Consider the following 23,950-nt stretch of genomic DNA (forward strand, 5'->3'; position numbering starts at 1 on the left):
CATATTTTAACTAAAAAATCTGAGATAGCCTAGTGGTTAGAATGCGTGAATCTTAACCGATGATCGTGGGTTCAAACCCGGGCAAGCATCACTGAATTTTCATGTGCTTAATTTGTGTTTATAATTCATCTCGTGCTTGACGGTGAAGGAAAACATCGTGAGGAAACCTACATGTGTCTAATTTCATTGAAATTCTGCCACATGTGTATTCTATCAACCCGCATTAGAGCAGCGTGGTGGAATAAGCTCCAAACCTTCTCCTCAAAAGGGAGAGGAGGCCTTAGCCCAGAAGTAGGAAATTAATAGGCTGTTACTGTAAACTAGGTCAAACCTCCGTTTAAGTTTTATATATATATATAATTTGGTACTTACTTTGGTAATTTCTTAATTAATAATATAAAATAAAACATGAAAATTAATAAATTCTTCCAGTTCTAATATCTTACCTCTTTCTCTTTTTATTATTCATCAATGGATTTATTCGATTACTGTTTATTCCTGATAGTTTAGTTTCAAATCGCTGTATTCATAGCCAGAATCGTGTAGGGACAGCATGGGCAGCAAATTTGGACGCGCTGAAGGGAGCTGTTTTTGTTATTGAAAACTCGAGCGGAAATGCGGCTTTGCGTTGGAAATAATAACTTTTATCTTCAATAATATGCAGATTCATTGCAATAATCATATAATATATTTTTTGCATTGAACATTATCTATTTACTTGCTATGGCATTGTACAAGCCCGTCTGATTAGATACCCACTTAATAATAATAATATCCTGGGACATTATTCACACACGGTCATCTGATCCCAAACTAAGCAGAGCTTGTAATATGGAACCCAGACTTATATAGAATGTCTGTCCTGGGTGAGAATCGAACCCACAACCTTCGTCGTGAAAGGCAATCTACCAACCACGCCAACCGGCCCGTCGACCGCCAACAGTTATACTTAAACGTATTTTGTTTTATTTATATTATTATTTTTACATACCTTACATTGTAAAGATCTTTAATATTTCTTACAGCGCCAATGTCTATGGACGGTGTGACCAATTACCATCAGCTCACTTGCTCGTCTGCCTACCAACTTAATAAAAAAAAAAAACATTGTACTGTATTATACTACTTAAGATTTGACCGCTATCTTATCTATGTTTCGACAGAGTTAAATCAGCTATCGTCACAAGGCCAATCTCACGTCATTAACTCATTTACGCATACTTCAGCTCTAGATCAGGACCGAGATGGTCCAGTGATGAGAACGCGTGATTCTTAACCGATGATTGCGGGTTCAAACCTCGGCAAGCGACACTGAATTTTTATTTGCTTAATTTTTGTTCATAATTATTTATGCTCGGCGGTGAAGGAAAACTTAGCGAGAAACTTACATTTATCTAAATTAAATGAAATTCTGCCTTAAGTGAATCCACCAACCCGCATCGGAACAACGTGGTGGAATAAGCTTCAAATCTCCTTAAATGGAGAGGAGGCCTTAGCCCAGTAGTCGGATGCTTATAACAATTACTTTACTTTTTTTAAATTAAAATAAAATTATTAAACTCCTTTGTTTAAGTACAATTTTTAATTGTTTCAGGGCAAATGTTCCTAATGAACCGCTTCTTCGACGGCGAGTTCATGACCTTCGGTCTGGATGTGATCGCCTACATGGAGTCAGATCAAGAGGACCGGATAGATCCTATGATCTATATATTCCCAAGGTAAATCTCAATTGTCACCGTTTTGCACCTACAATTATCGAAAAATTATATAATATATAAATACCTTTTTTTGTATCATCAACTATATTGGAGTTATATTTTATTAAACTATATCGTCATGTATTTTTAAATATAGACTATTATATACATACTACGTAATAAAAACCATATTAACAGTTATACTTTTTCCACTTACAGGATGGTCAAATGCACATTATTCAACAAGTTTGGGTCCTCCGGCGAGGTCGAGCGCCACGATGCGCTCTGCATCTTGCCGCTGAACGTCGTCAACGAGAAGATTTACATATTCCTCTGGTTTTGGTTCGTCATACTCGGCATCCTTACCTTCATCACCCTTGTTTATCGAATCATCATTATCTTCTCTCCGCGCATGCGCGTCTACATGATGAGAATGCGCTTCAGGCTAGTGCGGAGAGACAATGTGGACACCATCGTTCGGAGAAGTAAAATGGGTGATTGGTACCTGCTCTACATCCTCGGAGAGAACCTCGACTCCGTTATATTCAGAGATATAATGCACGAGTTCGCTAATAAGCTGAACCACAACTACCAGCACCACATTCACGGCGTTCCGGACGCGTGACCTCCGATCCCAGGGTGGGTTTTCCACACGTGACTGACGTCGTTGCAGCGCGACATGGACCCGCCCGTCTAAAGTGCGCTGGAACTCATCAAGTGTTACACACTACAAAGGGATCGTTCCCTCTTTGTTCGTATGTAAGCAAAATTAAAACGGGCTAAGTCAGCTGGCTCGCGGCACCCCCGCCCACGCCGGACTGTTATTACGCGGAGTGTACGATAATATATCAAAGACTTGTTTTAAAGGTATTCGTAATCGTATTGTGCAATTCTAAATATGCAATAAAATAATAGATTGTACTTAATATTTAAGAATGTGATCTCAGGATGAATCCTATCGAAAGCCTTATTGAAGTGGACAGTGGCGGCTATCCCGTTAGATTAACTAGTGTTCAACTTTTAGAAGTATTTTTACTTGTAGTTTCGCTGCTCGTAGTAACTGTTTGTCAAGACCGCTTCGTTTTTTTCTACTCTAGCTAATATTCGAGATAAGCACACAGATGGCACATCGTTTATCTTTTACACGATTTCTCACTTGCAAGGATTTGACAGACCAAGAAGGAATTAAAGCAATAATAAAGAAAATAATAAGTGTTATAGCGTTAGTTATCGTAATTCGAGAATGCATTATATTACGCATTATATAGATACGTAATATGTTCTCTTGTTCAGAGCTCATGAGTCGGGCGTCCACTTTGGTCATTTACAACTGACGTACTTACCTTTTGCGCGCCAAAAGACATTTTACGTTCAATTTTAGAAACAGTTAATGGAAATGGTACTTATATTTATAGAATATAAGCAGCATCGGTTTAATAAAAACAATACACTGCTAAATAAGTTCCTTTTATCGAAATATAACTCAACAATCACTCAAACGTGTTCAAAGTAGTAAGTGCGTTTATGAAAGTGACTGAAATTATGAAAATAGAAAGATAATTAAAAAAAAATATATAAAATCCAATAAAGTCCGTGAATCCTGAATTGATTTGGGATTATTTTGAAATGTATATTAATGATTCCAAAATGGTTTCGAGTATAGTATCGAGTTATATGTTGGTATAGTTTTGACTAATGCGTTAATCGTGTTAGTAAAATGTAAAGTTGTTAAAAAGCTGTTGTGTTTATTAGTAGAGGATATTGTTAATACGACGGTTGTTTGTCTATAACGACTTGAAGAATAATGTGGCACCATCTTTACGGTTGTTTTGTATTATACGCAATGTTAGACGTTAACTAGATTTATATAATTATAATACCCAAAATGTTCGCTTTTAAATTCTTCTAAGATAATTATATTTTGGGTATCTTAATTACGATCCTAGTGCTGTTTAACAACTCGACAGTCTTGTTTGTAGCTGTAAGCGTTCACTTTATAAATATTTATATCTAGTAAAATAAAAGGTTTTTTTTTTTTATTTATCATTTGTTAAAAGTGGACATATTATAGTTATGTTACTGGCCCAGCAAACAATGACCAAAATTCATAACTATAAATATATAAAATTATATCCTTTATTAAAAAAACACACACAGAGTCCGATTTGTTACTACATTGTTATTTGAGTTTTTTAAAAACACTTCGTTTAATAATTTCCGGAAAGTGTTTAGGCTTAATTAATTCTAACATTAATAGAATCTTGTGTGCGGGGCTAAGTAACACAAACATGCATCTTTATCTAGTCATTAATATAATGGAATAAATGTAAACAAACAGCAAGGAACGCTTAACAAACAGAGACCATTAGTTTCTGAACGAAGCGGAAGTCACATAGTTTATTTACATTTGTTCCTTTTTAAACCAAAGTGTATGCAGATTACGATAAATGAGATTCAGATCAGTATTGTAATACGTAGAAAAAATATGCCAAATATTGTGCCAAAGCATTATTATAGAGGCGACATTGTAAAGGGAAGACGGTTAACATGAAAAATAACAAATAAATAATGGAATAAATATCTATAATTTTTATTTACCCTTATGCTTTGAAGACAAATCTCTTTAAATTTAATTTTTATCTATACAAATAAATAAAATTAAAGTGTTGTCTCTCAGACAAACACAAAAACAACATATATATAAATAATTCAATAATTAAATTAAATGGGTATTATGCACGTTAACATGGCAGAACATGGCAGCAGAACGAAGCCTTTAACGAAGATTTTACTAGTTTAAAATAAAACTATAACAATTTAAATAATACAATACAATTGTATAAATACGTGTGTGAAGTTAGCGTATTGTAATCGCAGAGTTATTGAGCGAAGATTACCTCCAAGAAGCCTATTTGCTAGGTCTGCCTTCCTACAACAAAACAGCTAAAAATAAACTATATTAGTCAAGTGTATTTTAAATTATTTCAACGGTTATTCCTTCCTTAATAAAAACATCCGGTGAAGACGATCCACTGACCTCATAAAAACATCTTCGAGGTAATTACAATAAAAGCACGTTTACAGAAAGCTAATTATGATAAATTCAATACTATACCGAAAAGCAGTGATGGCCCAGTGGTAAGAACGCGTGAATCTTAACTGATGGTCGCGGCATCAAACCCGGGCAAGCACCATTGAATTTTCATGTGCTTAATTTGTAATTATAATTCATCTTGTGCTTAATGGTAAAGGAAAACATCGTGAAGAAACCTGCATGTGTCTAATTTCACTGAAATTCTGCCACATGTATATTCCACCAACCCGCAATGGAATAGCGTGGTGGAATGAGCTCCAATCCTTCGCCTCAAAAAGGGAGAGGCGGCCTAAAGGCCTTCACAGGCTGTTAATGTTGCAATATTATACTGCACCTGAATCAGTTTTTGAATTGTTATTTTGTTTTTTTATTAAATTAAAATCGAATTTTACTAACGTATTACGTATATGTTTAACTGGTGGTAGGGTTTTGTGCAAGCTCGTCTGGTTAGGTACCACCCAGTCATCAGATATTTTACCGCAAAACAAAAGGTTAGTGGCGCATTAGCGATGTAAGCCATGGTTAACATTTCTTACAATGCCAATGTATATCGGCATTGGTGACCACTTACCATCAGGTGGCCCATATGCTCGTCCGTCTACCTATACCACAAATAAGTATTACGCAATAAGTTTAGTTATGTCGTGTGTGTATCATATAATTTGATAACCTAATATTGGTGAGCGCAAATCTTGTAACATACAATATAATATCCATTATGACTTGTCGTCAGGAGCAGTGGCGTAGCTATCATAAGGCGAGGCTGCACCAAGCTGATAGTCAACATATTAGAAATGAAATAATGTTAACTCTTATTAAACTAGATTATATTATACTTTTTAATTATCATCGTGAAGAAAAATCGTGAACAAAATTATTAATAGATAAAAGCAGAGAAGAATAAATCAAGTCACAGTATTAACCAAGGGTAGTCTAGCTACGCCACTAGTCAGGACTCGTTCTATTGCTATAAATACGATTTAAGAACATAGTCTGTAATTAAGGAAAAGATTAAATTTAACGATTATTTTCGTAGACACGATTATAACTCTCATCAAGACTATGAGGAAAAGATCCCATTTTATTTCCACATGCTATAATGACACAGCTAACCTGATGGAATTGGTTATTAGTTTTACTTAATTATGAATATGAATCATCCATAAATACTTGAGCTGAGATAAGAGATGGCCCAGTGGCTAGAACATGTGTATGTTAACTAAAGATCACGGGTTCAGGCCAGTCAAACAACACTAAATTTTCATGTCTTTAATTTGTTTTTATAAGTTATCTCGTGCTTCTTTATTCATGAGTACGAACGAACATTAGACCAGCATGGCGGAATGTGTTTCAGAGTTAATCCTTAAGAGGAGAGAAACTTAACGAAAACTTTTAAAGAAAACATCGTAAGGCAACCTACATAGAATAACGATTTGATGACGAATTACCAAATAGACTAATTTTGCAATTATTCTTAATTTTCGGCTTCTTTTTTACATTACATAGAAAAGTTTTCGTAACATTTCGTGTGATTTTAATATAAATTTGCATAGCTTATATATTTTTTATATTATATCAGTTGCCCGTTCCATTCATATAAAGTTACTGAAGAAGTAAAATGAATATTCAACAATTATTTCTTTATTAGGTAATTTTAATTAGTTTTATTTGTGTTATCAGCATATCGAATGGTTAGAGATTAACGGCTTACTTACAAATTTTACTCAGCGGATTTATTTAAACTGATTTCTCCCTTTCTATCATTAGTTATTTGACATTCGAAAGAAGAAGACACAGCATTGTTTAACTAGTTTAGTAGTAAGGCCGATTATGTTTTATTTTTAATTACATACAATTTTGCAGTTATGAGAATAATTTCATTTTTTTTGTTTATTGAAAAAATATATACCATTGTCTTCGTACGACGCACTTAAAATATTTTCTTAATATGATATTCATTATTTATTTATTTCAAATAGCTAGACTAGCACTTGCAGCTGAGATGTCTCAGTGGTTAGAACACTTTAATCTTAACCGATAACTGCGGGTTCAAACCCTGTCAGGGTTTGAAACAGCACCACTGAATTTGCATGTGCATAATTTGTGGGGTTATAATTCATCTCGTGTTCTGCGATGAAAGAACAAACATCGTGCATGTTTTAGTAAAAAAAAACTATCAAATTTGTATTCACCCGCATCGGAGCAGCGTGTGGACTGGAGGAGGCCTTAGCCCAGCAGTGAGCTATTTACACGATAATTTATTTATTTATTTTTATTTTGGACAACCACCAGTAAATACATTAGATAGACAGTTAAATAAAGGTTGAATAGATTTTTTGACAAATGTTCTACTAATTATAGATTATCGCATTGTTCGTAAAAGCATCACATTATAAATAGTCGTTAAATAAAGATCATCGTTAACAATTACAAGTCCATAAAAATAGGAGGCTTGGAGAAGAGCTAATGTGCAAGCGGTTCCCAAAAAAGGGGATCGGTCTGACCCGGCAAATTATCGACCAATAGCTATCACCTCAGTACTTTGTAAGGTGATGGAACGGATTCTAAACAACCAACTGATCCATTACCTAGAAGATCACTGTCTTATTAATGATCGTCAGGTGATCTTCTAGCGAACGTAACACACTTCTGGGGTGAAGCTATCGACAAGCATAGAGAATCTTGGGTAAATGTTGGCTGTCAGCCTCGATATCTCCAAGGCTTTCGAAAGGGTCTAGCACAGAAGTTTTCTCTACAAGCTACTGGCATATGGTCTGCCTGCTCAGCTATGCACCTGGATTGCCAGCTTCCTACACAAGCGTAGCCTTCGTGTTTTAGTAGATGGTTGCGCTTCACAATTCTATGTAGTGAATGCTGAGGTCCCCCAGGGATCTGTGCTATCTCCCACACTCTTTCTTTTGCATATTAATATATGCTCTTTCTTGGGAACATACATTGCTATGCAGACGATAGTACAGTGCATGGTGGATACCACGGACGCGCAGTGGCTGAGAGGGCGGAAACTGAGTAGAGGCGGAAGGATCTTGTCATTGAACTCGATAGGACATTAGAGCTCATCGCCAAATGATAATCTTGTTAAGTTTAATGCCAAGAAAACACAAGTATGCGCTCTCACAGCGAAAAAGTCAGCATTTTCCCCTCTTCCCTCCCTCTGTGGCACACCGCTGATGATACAAAGCAAAATCGCCATGCTGAGGATGGACGTTCGCTGCGATCTTAGTCCAAGGGATTACATCGAGGCTATTATAAAAACAGCTTCACGGAAACTCGGAGTTCTGAACAAGGTGCGGCGTTTTTTCACGCCACAACAACTGTGCCTGTTATACAAAACACAGGTACGGTCTTGCTTTGAATATTATTAAATATATCCCAAAGGTGCGAACCTTTGGGATGGCTCCGCTAAGTACCTACTGGAGGCCTTGGACTGGTTGCAGCGACGTGCAGTACGCATTATTGGCGACGTAAAGGTTACAAACACCCTTGAACCTTTACAATTGCGTCGTTAGATAGTAGCACTGAGCGCTTTCTATCGACTGTATCACGGCGAGTGCTCTGAGGAATTATTTTCTCTAATTCCTGCTTCCCCCTTCCTGCTTAAGTCCACGCGAGCTGGTTCTCGATGTCACCGCCTAACTGTGACATCAATTCCATCGCGCACAAAGAAATTTGGCAACTCCTTTCTTTGTCGCACTTCCAAAAAATGGAATTCCTTACCAGCTCACGTGTTCCCCTCCTCTTACAACCCGGGTTCCTTCAATCGAGGCGTGAAGAGGCATCTTGCGGGCCGGCAAGGCGGGGACGGCTAGTACAGAACATTCTTCCTGACTGTACTGGCCGTCGTCGCGCTTGGACTCTACTACCTCTTCTACCATCAGGTGGAGTAGAGTCATTTGCCATCCCGGCGCATATAAAAAAAATCCCGAATTAAGCTTGTACAGAGCTTGTACTATGGAAACCAAACAACTGATATACTACATATACTATTTTTCTTTTGTAAATACATACTTATATAGATAATTACACTCAGACTCAGGACAAACAGACATGTTCATGCACACAAATATCTGCCCTGGCTGGGAATCGAACCCACAACCTTCGGCGTGAAAGGCAAGCATCTATCAACCACGCCAATCGGCTCGTCAAATGACAGTACACAATCGATTGACGGTATAGACTAGTTTTTTAATTAATTAATCTCCCTACAAGAATACTATATATATCTATTAATTCAATTCCAAAAAAATTATCATTATCTTTATTTTACCTCCAAAAGAAACCATTTTATATTTATATTTCTTAAAATTCTATCATACCGTTTGCCATATTGTTAACATATTGTTTACACGCGAGTCCTTATCGACTCGTGGACTGTTTATGTGAGTTCGTGAGTGTTATAATAAAACAGTGCAATTCGGACTGTTCATAACTAGAATTATGTCATAAAATATTTTTTTCCCAGAAAACTTATGAAAATATTATTATATTGAACATTATTTAGGGTATTTTTTTTTAATAGACAAACACAGTCAAATGCGTTTGGAAGGGTAAATGAGGCGAATAACTAATAATAATGTTCTCCAGACCGATTTCGGCACGGCCAATCTCAAGAGAGAGTAGCCAACTACGCAGGACATATTACAGTGCACAAGTTTGTGCGCAAACACAGGTGCACTCTCTATTCCTTAACTCTCATAATCCGATGGGACGGCAATCCGACTCGACCGAAAAGAGTTCAGGCGCAGGACCAACGGCTTTACGTGCTTTCCGAGGAACGGGAGTGTACACGTTTCCAACTTCCCGACTCCGGGCTGCTATTGAGAATTTTCTGTTGAAAAAACTCAATAACCTTCTATTGGCCCGATCTAGTAATTGAACCCAGGACCTCCCGGTCTGCGGCCTTATATCAAGCCACTAGACCAACGAGGCAAAATAACTACAGGAACAAGGGACATAACATCTTAATTCCCAAGGTTGGTGATGCATAGGTGACGTAAGAGGGCTCAATTTGGCTTGAGCCTGGGCAAATTTTCATATGCTGAATTTTCATATGCTTAATCTGTTTTTATAATTCATCTCGCCCTTGACGGTGAAAGAAAACATCGTGAGGAAAGCTGCATATGTCTAATTTCACTGAAATTCTGACACATGACTATTCAAGCAACCCGTATTGGAGCTGCGTGGTGGTATAAGCTCCAAAACCTTCTCCTCAAAAAGGAGGGGAAGCCTTAGTCCAGAAGTGGGACATCCACAGGCTGTTTCATATGTGCGGCGTTGACCACTTATCATCAGATGGCCATCTTGCCAAAAGAAACATACAACATGCTGACCGTACTACACATTCACGCGCCCTCAACAACCGCTCAAAAATCATGTAAAACTAATTAATTAAATGAAACAAAAGTTAATGCTTTTTTTATTTGGTAGATTTCACATAATTTTGGAATTTTAAAATGTTTTTCGGTACCTTGTTGTAGGACCGTATATAATATATATATATTAAAATCATAAGAGTATGAACATCGAACCACGAAAAAATTATTAAAGTAACCTATTAGCTATTAATACTTACTAAACGATAACTGAAAACTTTTTACTCTTTGACATCTTATTAAAGAACATTATTTTTTTAAATATACATAAATATATACAATATTTTTTTCATTATATTAAATCTGGAAACAAACAAACAATAATTACGTCTTTACAATATTAGTATGAAGAGGAATGATAACGACATGATCACACAGCAATAAAAGGCCACAACGGTCGAACTCGGTGCCAATTCAATTGCGGTATCGATTTCGATATGTTCAAGTTGCTGGTTGTGTTGTCTGCGTGTGTGTGCGTCGGTTATGCTGCACTCGGCTTCGGACCCTTGCAGCCTAAGCCAGAGGAATTCAGTAAGAAATATTCGATCTCTCGCTACGATGCTCATAACAATTATAATATATGTACTACTTATTAGCTGTATGTTAAATTTAATAATAAAAATTATATATTTTTATGTATACGTGTTGTAATCGAGTGCTTATCGGTAATTTTATAGAACGTATGAATATGATTTAATGTAATGTAATGTATGTGATTTAACGTAATTATATTAATTAGAAATTTAATACTAATTAAAATACATCATGGTCAAAATATTATATGAATTCGTATTTTTTGTTAAATAATATAATTTAAATACCCTGGATAATCAGCTTACGTGGAAATATCATATTGAAAAAACACGTAAAAAACATCTCTCAACAAACGGTGCTGTGCGAGGTATAATACGATGCCTTCCGAAAAGTGTATGTTATACTATTTATAATTCATTAGCTAAACCACATTTGGACTATCTAATTGAAGTTTGGGGTTCGGCAGCCCAAACCAATCCACAAAAATTACAAACAACACAAAATAAACTCATAAAGACTCGATTTAAATACAACTACTTAACACCTACTATAAAAATTTATAAGGAAACAAAACCAATGAACCTAACTCAAATCTATAGATATGGCACCTGCATTCATATCAGAAAAATCCTTCCAAAAGATATACACTCCCAAATTACTTTCACGAAAAAAAATATATTCATAAGCGAATGATTAGAAATGCTAATAACATATGTTTAGGCCCATCAAGGACAAACTACGGCAAGAAAAGTATTTTTTTTTTTGAAGGAGCACGCACCTACAATAATTTGCCGAAGGATATCAAAGATATGAAATCGCTACATAATTTTAAAAAATGTCTTAAAAGCCACAATTTAAAGGATTCTTCTTAAAATCCAATTGATTATTATGTAAAATTAATCAAAATAAATAAAGTTGTAATTAATATAATATAATTCCTAATAACACTACACTACTCCTAACTTACTTAAAAAAACATTACTTATGGATATATCTTATGTATAATAACTACTAAAACTACTACTCAGCTTTGTATGTATACTAAGATAATAATAATGTACCAGAGATTTTTTTTTTTTTTTTATATTCGCCGGGAGGGCAAATGACTCTACTCCACCTGATAGTAAGTGGTAGTAGAGTCCAAACGCGACGACGGCCAGTACAGACGGGAAAAACGTTCTGCACTAGCCGCCTTCGCCTTGCCGGCCCGCAAGATGCCTCTTCACGCCTCGTTTGAAGGAACCCGGGTTGTAAGAGGAGGGGAACACGTGAGCTGGTAAGGAATTCCATTTTTTGGAAGTGCGACAAAGAAAGGAGTTGCCAAATTTCTTTGTTCGCGATGGAATTGATGTCACAGTTAGGCGGTGACATCGAGAACCAGCTCGCGTGGACTTAAGAAGGAAGGGGGAAGCAGGAATTAGAGAGAATAATTCCTCAGAGCACTCGCCGTGATACAGTCGATAGAAAACGCTCAGTGCTGCTATCTCACGACGCAATTGTAAAGGTTCAAGGGTGTTTGTGACCTTTACGTCGCCAATAATGCGTACGGCACGTCGCTGCAACCGTTCCAAGGCCTCAAGTAGGTACTTAGCGGAGCCATCCCAAAGGTGCGAGCAATATTCCACGCAAGACCGTACCTGTGTTTTGTACAGCAGGCACAGTTGTTGTGGCGTGAAAAAGCGCCGCACCTTGTTCAGAACTCCGAGTTTCCGTGAAGCTGTTTTTATAACAGCCTCGATGTAATCCCTTGGACTAAGGTCGCAGCGAACGTCAATCCCCAGCATGGCGATTTTGCTTTGCATCACCAGCGGAGTACCACAGAGGGAGGGAAGAGGGGAAAATGTTGACTTTTTCGCCGTGAGAGCGCATACCTGTGTTTTCTTGGCATTAAACTCAACAAGATTATCAGAGCCCCATTTGGCGATGAGCTCTAACGTCCTATCGAGTTCAATGACAAGATTCTTCCGCCTCTCCTCAATTTCCGCTCGCCCAGCCACTGCGCGTCCGTGGTATCCACCATGCACTGTACTATCGTCTGCATAGCAATGTATGTTCCCAAGAGAGAGCATATCATTGATATGCAAAAGAAAGAGTGTGGGAGATAGCACAGATCCCTGGGGGACCCCAGCATTCACTACATAGAATTGTGAAGCGCAACCATCAACTAAAACACGAAGGCTACGCTTGTGTAGGAAGCTGGCAATCCAGGTGCATAGCTGAGCAGGCAGACCATACTGTTAATGTACAATTATTGTAATCAATTATACATTTTACATATGACAATAATCATGTAATATTAAATTAGTTGATTTATATATGTATATTTAAGCATTATCGTAAATAAATACACACAATATATATTGTGCATTGCCTGTCTATATAACGAACAATCAAACACCAAAATTTAAAAATATAAAATTTAAAAACATCAGATGAGTCTAATGTCACCTTCCTTACTTGTCATTACTATGTATACGCATTATATTTATGCATTTTTTTATGTTTTCATTTTACTAGACGTGAAGTAGGGTTACTTCACGTCACAAACTACTCGTACTTGCTTGCACTGCACCGATATTATTATGGTATTATTAGGTTATTGTAACATTCATTGTTTCACTGTGTACGCCTATTCGATTTAAACAATTTTTTATTCTTATTGTTCTGTAATTTTCTCTGTAAGTGATTTGAATGTAAATCTTTTGAGAAAATAAATGTCCTTAACCGTAACCGTAAATATAATAACTATGTATATAAAATATTATTTTTAACATTTAATATTGTACGCTCAGAAAAATTGCTTACAACCGAAATATTAATCGAAATAAAAAATATTTTTCGAATAAAAACAACCCACTTTGAAGTAGCGTCGTGAAATAAGCTCTTAGTCTTCCTCTTGTGAGGAGAGGAGACGCATTGGGACATTTAGAAGCATCATACCTTTTTCTAATCGCAATTTGTGTTTTGAACATTCACTATGTAATAATATATTTAATGTATGTGTATATAGCATATGACTTATATGTCCCTCAGATATCGTGTGTAAGTCTGAGGTGCTTACATTAAGTCAATTTAATTTTCATAACAGAAAATCAAGAAGGGTGTTATATAGATGACCTGAAAGCGGTCATCCCATTCGGACAGTCAAGGCCATCCAAGACTGCTAACAATTGTATGGAATTCAGATGTAGTACGACGCTGATCACATATGTTACGTAAGTTTCTTTGTATTATTTATTACATGTGTCCCATGTAAACTTAATAATACGGATTCAAACGCGAACAAGCGCCATCTAATTTTCATGTGCTTAATTTATTTTTATAATTCATCTCGTGCAATTGTGAGGAAACCAACTCGTGTCTGATGTTAATCTTCCTCCTACTTATTCACCAACCTGCATTAGTAGCCTAATACAGTAAGCGCCAAACCTTCTTCACAACGAGGAGGTCTCCTCCTATCCAGGTCCTATTATCAGGTAGCAAATTGTACAATATTGAAAGAACATTGGCACCAGTAGTGGAATTTTTACAGACTGTTATTTTTTTTTGTTTGTTTAGAGCCCTACACAGGAAATAGTTTGCTATTTTGTTTTATTTTAAACTATACAATTATTTTACAGGTGTGGTGCGGTGGTGGCGCAGCCCCCCTGTAAGATAGTGACGGACAAAGAGAAGACCTATCCAGACTGCTGTCCCCGAATTGAGTGTCCTTAAGCTTCGTTAATACTTCATTTTTGTATCAATCTGTAATGTTTCTACTCTATAACTTGCTGCTCACATTAGCCTTGTTTATGTAACTCATGTGCTTAACTAACGACTCAATGTAATAGATCCACCATAAAAAATGCCTACAAGTCTTTATATATACTAAATAAATGAAATTCTTGCTTATGATTTAATACTTTTCAATTATTTGGACCTTTTTGAAGACTACAATCCTTATACCCTTTCGCATAAGGATAAGAGTTTAACAAATTATAATACAAATATTAACCGTGTGTCAGATTAGATTTCACATTGGTAGATCATCGGTAACAAATACAGACTAAGGAAACTTTAAGGCTTTCATAGTTAGTACTACGAATCCCTGCTTATAAAAATAAATTAGACTTCAATGAAAGCGGCTGTAAGATTTTCAATATACCACATTTTGATTCTACATTTGGGAACCAAACCGTTCTTGATTTATGGAATCTGCCGCAAAAAATTTTTTTCGAAAGCTTGATTCGAGAATTGTGTATTGTCGTAACTAGACCAGGTAGACTGTACAAAATAAATACATTGCAAAGCTTCAATTTAATAAAGCTATTGAATGAAGGTTAAAATCTATTTCCTAGTTTAATTAAGATACAGACCGACTTGGTTCCATTCGTAACAGCCTTCACATACCTTCTCAAAAGGGCCTCTCCCTTTTTGAGGAGAAGCTTATTCCACCACGCTGTTTCAATGCAGGTTGGTGGAATACACATGTGGCAGAATTTCTGTAAAATTAGACACATGCAGGTTTCACGAGGTTTTCCTTCACTGTATAACACGAGATGAATTATAATTACAAATTAAGCACATGAAAATTCAGTTTTGATCGGTTAAGATTCACGTGTTCTTACCACTGGGCCATCTCGGCTAGACACTTGGTTAGTCAAAGACAAGTAAAGCTATAATAGTTATAAAATATAACGCTCTTATATTGTATTTAGTATATGTAAAAAAAATAATGAATGTTATTCTTTGAGAAGTTTTAAGTTATCGTAAATTATGATATGGAGCCCTTTGACACGGTTATTTATTATATATAAATTCTTAAACATTAACTATACTAATATTATAAATTAAATTTTGTCTGTCTATATACGATTGTAAATAATTACTAACATTATTACCTATTCAAAATAAGTGACAACTATTTTTTTATTTATTTATTTTTTTAGTCTGTGCGTCGGTTACGCTGCACTTGGCATCGGCCCCTTTATTAATTCAGTTAGAATAATTAAATTATGCTACGATGCTTATAATTCATTTATCTATACAAATTAATATAATAGAATTGTCGGTCTGTGAATTCAAAATAATTGTCTATGAACGGTGATAACCATCAGGTAGCCGAACTGCCCGTCCACCTCTCTACGAGTATATTATTAAAAAAAAGTTAATATCGTGGACGTCCTATTTTACTTACAAATCCTCAAATACTTAATCCGATGAGTTGTTCATCTACTGATATATTTTTTGCTCTTAAGGTATACTTGTAGGTGGCCTAAGAAGCAATCGCAGATATACATACATACACAAAGACATTATTTTAAAACCATATCAAACATGGAACCCCAAAGAGTAGGGACGGGACACAGTTAACCCGGATTGAAGCAGCATGGTGGAATAAGTTCTAAATCTTCCCCTCTAGAGGAGACGAAATCTTTGCCCAGTTTTGGAAATTTACCAGCTGTTAATTATTAAAAAAAAAAACAAAATTCAGTTAAAATTCACTACAGTAACAGCCTATTAATGTCCCACTTTTGAGGAGAAGGTTTGGAGCTTATTCCACCACGATGATCATATATTCAAACATAAATAAAAATACTCAAAATAAGGGAAAAGGAAGTCATGATTTTAAATATATAATGGATTTGAATATTTATAAAATTCAATAATATCGTTATATTTCTGGCGGCAATAATGGATATCACGTTACAATACTACGATCTTTCTTAATAACTATGTATCGTATTTTATAGATGGCGCTCCAAGCAATAGCTATGATAGTTTTTTTTTTGATTTTGCATTTTGGTACTTTGCAGAAATTCAAGTTATATAATTAAAGATTTTACTCATAAATTTAAATAATCTTTTTTTCTCGCTGAGGCTCCCAAGCGGCACACTCCATCAGAGTGCGGCATGCCGTGTCCGTAGGCGCACCACACTCGTGGCAAGAGGGCGTTACCTCCCGCCTGACTATTCCGTGCAGGTACTTACCGAAGCACCCATGTCCGGTAAGCACCTGAGTCAATCTGAAGGTCAGTGTGCCGCCTTTTCGACTCAAGTGGGGGCGGATCGCCTCCACTGTCACCAGGCCTGCTGATGGGGACCTCAGATCCTCCTCCCACCTGCGAATAAGGGCTTGCTGGGCGAGAGTCCTGATTCGCAGCATCTCCTCCAACGCTGGACGGTCGCTACGTGAGTTCACTTCTACCCAGAACCGGTACACTTCCGCAAGCACCTCCGCCTAGAGTTCCCAAGGCGGATCGGCCGCGAGAAGTGTCGCCGCCGTCCTTGACACCGTACGATATCCGCGTATCATCCTCACCGCTATGATTCTCTGCGACCTTCGCAAGAGAGCCTTGTTTCGAGCGGTGAGAGCGTGCACCCAGATGGGCGCACCATACAGCGCACGACACCGGCGTATAATCACCGGCATGGCGTTTCCGGCTCTCCTACATTTAGTAGGAGCCGGCTTAAGGGAGCAGCAGCGTTGATGAGCTTCGGGCCTACCTGCACCTTAATCACCGTCCAGCAGTTATAGGTACTAACACTCATCTCGTGCTTAATGGTGAAGGAAAACATCGTGAAGAAACCTGCATGTGTCTAATTTCACTGAAATTTTGCCACATGTATATTCCACCAAACCGCATTAGAGCAGCGTGGTGGAATAAGCTCCAATCCTTCTCCTCAAAAAGGGAGAGGCGGCCTAAAGGCCTTCACAGGCTGTTAATGTTGCAATATTATACTGCACCTGAATCAGTTTTTTTGAATTGTTATTTTGTTTTTTATTAAATTAAAATCGAATTTTACTAACGGATTACGTATATGTATAACTGGTGGTAGGGTTTTGTGCAAGCTCGTCTGGGTAGGTACCACCCACTCATCAGATATTCTACCGCAAAACAGCAGTACTTGATATTGTTGTTTTCCGGTTTGAAGGGTGAGTAAGCCAGTGTACAGGCACAAGGTACTTAGTTCCCAAGGTTAGTGGCGCATTGGCGATGTAAGCCATGGTTAACATTTCTTACATCATATCATTACATTATACCATCCATCAGGTGGCCCATATGCTCGTCCGCCTACCTATACCACAAAAAAGTATTACGCAATAAGTTTAGTTATGTCGTGTGTGTGTCATATAATTTGATTACCTAATATTGGTGAGCGCAAATCTTGTAACATACAATATAATATCCATTATGACTTGTCGTCAGGAGCAGTGGCGTAGCTATCATAAGGCGAGGCTGCACCAAGGTGATGGTCAACATATTAGAAATGAAATAATGTTATCTCTTGTTAAACTAGATTATATTATGCTTTTTAATTATCATCGTGAAGAAAAATCGTGAACAAAATTATTAATAGATAAAAGCAGAGACGAATAAATCAAGTCACAGTATTAACCAAGGGTAGTCTAGCTACGCCACTAGTCAGGACTCGTTCTATTGCTATAAATACGATTTAAGAACATAGTCTGTAATTAAGGAAAAGATTAAATTTAACGATTATATTCATAGACACGATTATAACTCATCAAGACTATGAGGAAAAGATCCCATATTATTTCCACATGCTATAATGTCACAGCTAACCTGATGGCATTGGTTATTAGTTTTTCTTGATTATGAATAATAATTATCCATAAATACTTGAGCTAAGATGAGAAATGAACTTAGATGGCCCAGTGGCTAGAACATGTGCATGTTAACCGAAGATCAAGCGTTCAGGCCGGTCAAACAACACTAAATTTTCATGTGCTTAATTTGTTTTTATAATTTATCACGTGCTTCTTTATTCATGTGTACGAACGAACATTAGACCAGCATGGCGGAATGTGTTTCAGAGTTAATACTTAAAGAGGAGAGAATGTTACTTCACGAAAACTTTTAAAAAAACATCGTAAGGCAACCTACATAGTATAACGATTTGATGACGAATTACCAAATAGACTAATTGTGCAATTATACTTAATTTTCGGTTTCTTTTTTTTACTTTATATGGAAAAGTTCGTGTGATTTTAATATACATTTGCATAGCTCATATATTTTTTATATTATTGTATTATATCAGTTGCCCGTTCCGACTGCGTACCATTCCTATAAAGTTACTGAAGAAGTAAAATGAATATTCAACAATTATTTCTTTAATATTTGTTTCATTTGTGTTATCAGCATATCGAATAGTTAGAGATTAACGGCCTTACTTACAAATGTTACTCAGCGGATGTTTATTTAAACTGATTTCTCCCTTTCTATCATTAGTTATTTGACATTCGAAAGAAGAAGACACAGCATTGTTTAACTAGTTTATTAGTAAGGCCGATTATGTTTTATTTTTAATTACATACAATTTTGCAGTTATGAGAATAATTCGTACCACGCACTTAAAATATTTTCTTAATATGATATTTATTATTTATTTATTTCAAATAGCTAGACTAGCACTTGCAGCTGAGATGGCTCAGTGGTTAGAACACTTTAATCTAAATAGAATACTTTACTGGCAAAGGGTAACTTGATTTGCATCACAAACATTATAGATATTTGCACTAAAAGAAATATTAACCATCTTTTTTTTATCTCGCTGGAAAAACGCATTTACGCGTTTCCCTCACTGGAAGTGGGTGGCGCCTGATGCGCCATTTATTAAAACGTCAATTATTACCATATATTACTAAAAAGCAAAGAAGTTATCAATTTATATTTTATTGACATATATTATTTATAACTATGACTTTATTCATTTATTAGCTGTGTGTCGTTTACATATGCAGAAATGACAGTACACAATTGTTTGACGACAAAGACTGGTTTTTAAATTATTAATCTCCTAACAAGAATGTATTGTCTATTAATTATCAGGATCTTTATTTTTTCCACCAAAAGAAACTATTTTATATTTATATTTCTTAAAATGCTATCATAGTCGAGGCGGCCTAGTGGTTAGAACGCGTGAATCTTAACCGATGATCGTGGATTCAAATCCGGGCAAGCACCACTGAATTTTGATACGCTAAATTGTGATTATAATTCATCTCGTGCAAAAAGGAGGGGAGGTCTTAGCCCAGTAGTGAGACATCCACAGGCTGTTACATATGTGCGGCGTTGACCACTTATCATCAGATGGCCATCTTGGGGTGCATGTCAGTCACATCCACGTGGTGAACCCTGGGCAACGGGGTCGACCAGCAATCCGATATTTTTCCGGAATGCTTGTCGATCGCGGCTGAGACTGACGCGGCGGAAGTGTCGCGGGCCGCTCCTGGGACTTCTCTGTTGCGCAGAGTTGACCAGTGAGCGGCGTGGCAAATAGGAGGACTCCGGGGTCCTTTTGGGCCGCCGGAGACGGGAGTAGAGGTGTAGAAGAGGAGGAAGGAGAGGCGGGTTCGTCCAGTTTCGGTGTCGATGCTGGGCGGACAGACTTCGGTCACCGCCTTCTCAAACTCGTTTCCCCATCCAGGCGCCAGCCTGTGGTGGGACCGAGGGCCTTGCCTTCACCGGCCGGGCCGAGAGGAGAAAACTTCAATAAAAAACAACAGGTGGGTCGCTCACCCAAAGCGACGGCCGCAGGCGGGGTCGCTAACGCGTTCCCGTAACCCCGCCACCATGCGGTGAGACGGAAACGAGGAGGTTTTAGTGGGTAGGACGGTGGCCTTCTGCCCCGTGAGTCCCACATACCCGTCCCGGTCGTGTCCGGGCGGCAGGCGTAAATGCCATTCCTCCTCGAAAAAAAAAAAAAAAAAGATGGCCATCTTGCCAAAAGAAACATACAACATTTTGACGGTACTACACGTTCATGCACCCTCAACAACCGCACAAAAATCATGTAAATCTAATTAATTAAATGAAACAAAAAATAATGCTTTTTTTATTTGGTAGATTTAACATTATCTTGGAATTCTAAAATGTTTTTTGGGACCATGTTGTAGGACCGTGCATGCGAATATAAATAAAAAATTATTAAATAATAATAATAAAAAAATATTAAAGTAACCTATTGGCTATTACTACTTACTTAACGATAACTGAAAACTTGTTACTCTTTGACATCTTATTAAAGAACATACATACAATATTTTTTTCATTATATTAAATCCGGAAACAAACAAACAATAATTACGTCTTTACAATATTAGCATGAAGAGGAATGATAACGACATGATCACACAGCAATAAAAGGCCACAACGGTCGAACTCGGGGCCAATTCAGTTGCGGTATCGATTCCGACATGTTCAATTTGCTGGTTGTGTTGTCTGCGTGTGTGTGCGTTGGTTACGCTGCAGTCGGCATCGGACCCTTGCAGCCTAAGCCAGAGGAATTCAGTAAGAAATATTCGATCTCTCGCTACGATGCTCATAACAATTATAATATATGTACTACTTATTAGCTGTATGTTAAATTTAATAATAAAAATTATATATTTTTATGTGTTACGAGTTTTAATCGAGGGCTTATCGGTAATTTTATAGAACGTATGAATATGATTTAATGTAATGTAATGTATGTGATTTAACGTAATTATATTAATTAGAAATTTAATACTTATTAAAATACCTCATGATCAAAATATTATATGAATTCGTATTTTTTGTTAAATAATATAATTTAAATATAATAACTATATATATAAAATATTATTTTTAACATTTCATATTGTACACTCAGAAAGATTGCTTACAAACAAAATATTACAGTATCCACCTGTTAAGATCCCACTGCTGGGTTAAGGCCTCCTCTCTCTTTTGAGGAGAAGGTTTGGTACTTATTCCACCACGCTGCTCCAATACACATGTGGCATAATTTCAATGAAATTAGATACATGCAGGTTTCCTCACGATGTTTTCCTTCACCATCAAGCACGAGATGAATTAAACACACAAATTAGGCACATGAAAATTCAGTGGTGCTTGCCCGGGTTTGAACCTACGATCCTCGCTTAAGATTCACGCGTTCTAACCACTAGGCCATCTCGGCTTAACCGAAAAAAAAAATTCAAATTAAAACAAACCCGCATTGAAGGAGCGTAGTAAAATAAGCTCTTAGTTTTCCTCTTGTGAGGAGAGGAGACGCATTGGGACATTTAGAAGCATCATACCTTTTTTTAATCGCAATTTGTGTTTTGAGCAATTACTATGTAATAATATATTTAGTATATACATGTGTATATAGTATATGACTTATAGGTCCCTCAGATATCGTGTGTAAGTCTGAGGTTCTTAAATTAAGTCAATTTAATTTTCCTAACAGAAAATCAAGAAGGGTGTTATATAGATGACCTGAAAGCGGTCATCCCATTTGGACAGTCAAGGCCATCCAAGACTGCTAACAATTGTATGGAATTCAGTTGTAGTACGATGCTGATCACATATACTACGTAAGTTCCTTTGTATTATTTATACCTTTTGTCCCATGTGAACTTAATAATACGGATTTAAACGCGAACAGGCGCCGTCTAATTTTCATGTGCTTAATTTATTTTTATAATTCATCTCGTGCAATTGTGAGGAAACCAACTTGTGTCAAATGTTAATCTTCCTACGTATTCACCAACCCGCATTAGCAGCGAAATACAGTAAGCACCAAACCTTTTCCACAACGAGGAGGTCTCCTCCTATCCAGGTCCTATTATCAGGTAGCAAATTGTACAATATTGAAAGAACCTTGGCACCAGTAGTGGAATATTTACAGACTGTTATTTTTTTTTGTTTGTTTGGAGGGCTCAAACACAGGGAATAGTTTGTTATGTTGTTTATTTTGTTTTAAACTATACAATTATTTTACAGGTGTGGTGCGGTGGCGGCGCAGCCCCCCTGTAAGATAGTGACGGACAAAGAGAAGACCTATCCAGACTGCTGTCCCCGAATTGAGTGTCCTTAAGCTTCGTTAAGACTTCATTTTTGTATCAATCTCTAATGTTTCTACTCTATAACTTGCTGCTCACATTAGCCTTGTTTATGTAACTCATGTGCTTAACTAACCACTCAATGTAATAGATCCACAATAAAAAATGCCTACAAGTCTTTACATATGTATACTAAATAAATGAAATTCTTGCTTATGATTTAATACTTTTCAATTATTTGGCCCTTTTTGAAGACTACAATCCTTATACCCTTTCGCATAAGGATAAGAGTTTAACAAATTATAATACAAATATTAACCGTGTGTCCGATTAGATTTCACATCGGTAGAACATCGGTAACAAATAAAGACTAAGGAAAATTTTAAGGCTTTCATAGTTAGTACTATGAAACCCTGCTTATAATAATAAATTAGACTTCAATGAAAGCGACTGTAAGATTTTCAATATACCACATTTTAATTCTACAATTGGGAACCAAACCGTTCTTGATTCACGAAATCTGTCGCAAAAACGTAAACGTAAATTATGATATGGAGCCCTTTGACACGAGTATTTATTATATATAAATTCTTAAACATACCCGTACTAAAATTAAAAATTAAATTTTGTGTGTCTATAGACGATTGTTAATAATTACTAACATTATTACCTATTAAAATAAATAACAACTTTTTTTATTTATTTTTTTATTTTTTTAGTCTGTGCGTCGGTTACGCTGCACTCGGCATAGGCCCCTTGCAGCCGAAACCAAAGAAATTCAGTTAGAATAATTAAATCTTGCTACGATGCTTATAACTCATTTATCTATACAAATTGATAAATAGAATTGTCGGTCTGTGAATTCAAAATAATTGTCTATGAACGGTGATAACCATCAGGTAACCGAACTGCCCGTCCATCTCTCTACGAGTATATTATAAAAAAAAAGTTAATATCGTGGACGTCCTATTTTACTTACAAATCCTCAAATACTTAATCCGATGAGTTGTTCATCTACTGATATAATTTTTGCTCTCAAGGTATACTCTTAGGTGGCCTAAGAAGCAACCGCAGATATACACACAAAGACATTATTTTAAAACCATATCAAACATGGTACCACAAAGTGTAGGGACACAATTAACCTGGATTGAAGCAGCATGGTGGAATAAGTTCTAAATCTTCCCCTCTAGAGGAGAGGAAATCTTTGTCCGGTTTTAGAAATTTACCAGCTGTTAATTATGAAGAAAAAAAATAATCAAAATTTAGTTAAAAGTCACTACAGTAACAGCCTGTTAATGTCCCACTGCTCGGCTAAGGCCTCCTCTCCCTTTTGAGGAGAAGGTTTGGAGCTTATTCCACCACGCTGCTCCAATGCGGGTTGGTAAAATACACATGTGGCAGAATTTCAGTAAAA

At 36.6% G+C, this 23,950-nt stretch overlaps 2 protein-coding genes across 5 annotated transcripts in view; both read left to right on the plus strand.

Moving 5' to 3' along the window:
• LOC126778195 (innexin shaking-B-like) overlaps positions 1 to 4,271 on the plus strand; it is a 64,529-nt gene extending 60,258 nt beyond the window's left edge. For both annotated transcript variants that reach the window (XM_050501661.1, XM_050501672.1), the window contains exons 4-5: positions 1,595 to 1,718; positions 1,917 to 4,271. In XM_050501661.1, the coding sequence (XP_050357618.1) occupies positions 1,595 to 1,718; positions 1,917 to 2,322 (530 nt within the window). In that variant the 3' untranslated portion in view covers positions 2,323 to 4,271. The remainder of the gene's footprint in view (positions 1 to 1,594; positions 1,719 to 1,916) is intronic.
• A 6,278-nt stretch (positions 4,272 to 10,549) lies between these two features.
• On the plus strand, positions 10,550 to 22,752 carry LOC126778419 (uncharacterized). Of its 3 annotated transcripts, none has more exons than XM_050501934.1 (3): positions 10,550 to 10,712; positions 13,804 to 13,930; positions 14,336 to 14,609. In XM_050501934.1, the coding sequence occupies exons 1-3, from the start codon at positions 10,619 to 10,621 to the stop codon at positions 14,427 to 14,429; spliced, it is 315 nt and encodes a 104-aa protein (XP_050357891.1). In that variant the 5' UTR covers positions 10,550 to 10,618; the 3' UTR covers positions 14,430 to 14,609. The 3 variants fall into 3 exon arrangements, with proteins under 3 accessions (XP_050357891.1, XP_050357900.1, XP_050357883.1); XM_050501943.1 differs by lacking the exons at positions 13,804 to 13,930; positions 14,336 to 14,609 and adding exons at positions 21,939 to 22,065; positions 22,475 to 22,752 and having other exon boundaries at positions 10,554 to 10,712; XM_050501926.1 differs by lacking the exons at positions 10,550 to 10,712; positions 13,804 to 13,930; positions 14,336 to 14,609 and adding exons at positions 20,845 to 21,013; positions 21,939 to 22,065; positions 22,475 to 22,752.
• Positions 22,753 to 23,950: the final 1,198 nt, after the last annotated feature.

This window comes from Nymphalis io, chromosome 2, assembly GCF_905147045.1.
Source record: "Nymphalis io chromosome 2, ilAglIoxx1.1, whole genome shotgun sequence".
Taxonomy (NCBI): Eukaryota; Metazoa; Arthropoda; class Insecta; order Lepidoptera; family Nymphalidae; genus Nymphalis; species Nymphalis io.

What these genes read in the sequence shown, in the direction of transcription:
- LOC126778419 (XM_050501934.1), top strand. Translation starts at nt 10,619, where the DNA reads ATGTTCAAGTTGCTGGTTGTGTTGTCTGCGTGTGTGTGCGTCGGTTAT. An exon ending in GCCTAAGCCAGAGGAATTCA is followed by an intron (nt 10,713 to 13,803) that starts GTAAGAAATATT and finishes TTTTCATAACAG; the next exon opens with AAAATCAAGAAGGGTGTTAT. An exon ending in ACGCTGATCACATATGTTAC is followed by an intron (nt 13,931 to 14,335) that starts GTAAGTTTCTTT and finishes ATTATTTTACAG; the next exon opens with GTGTGGTGCGGTGGTGGCGC.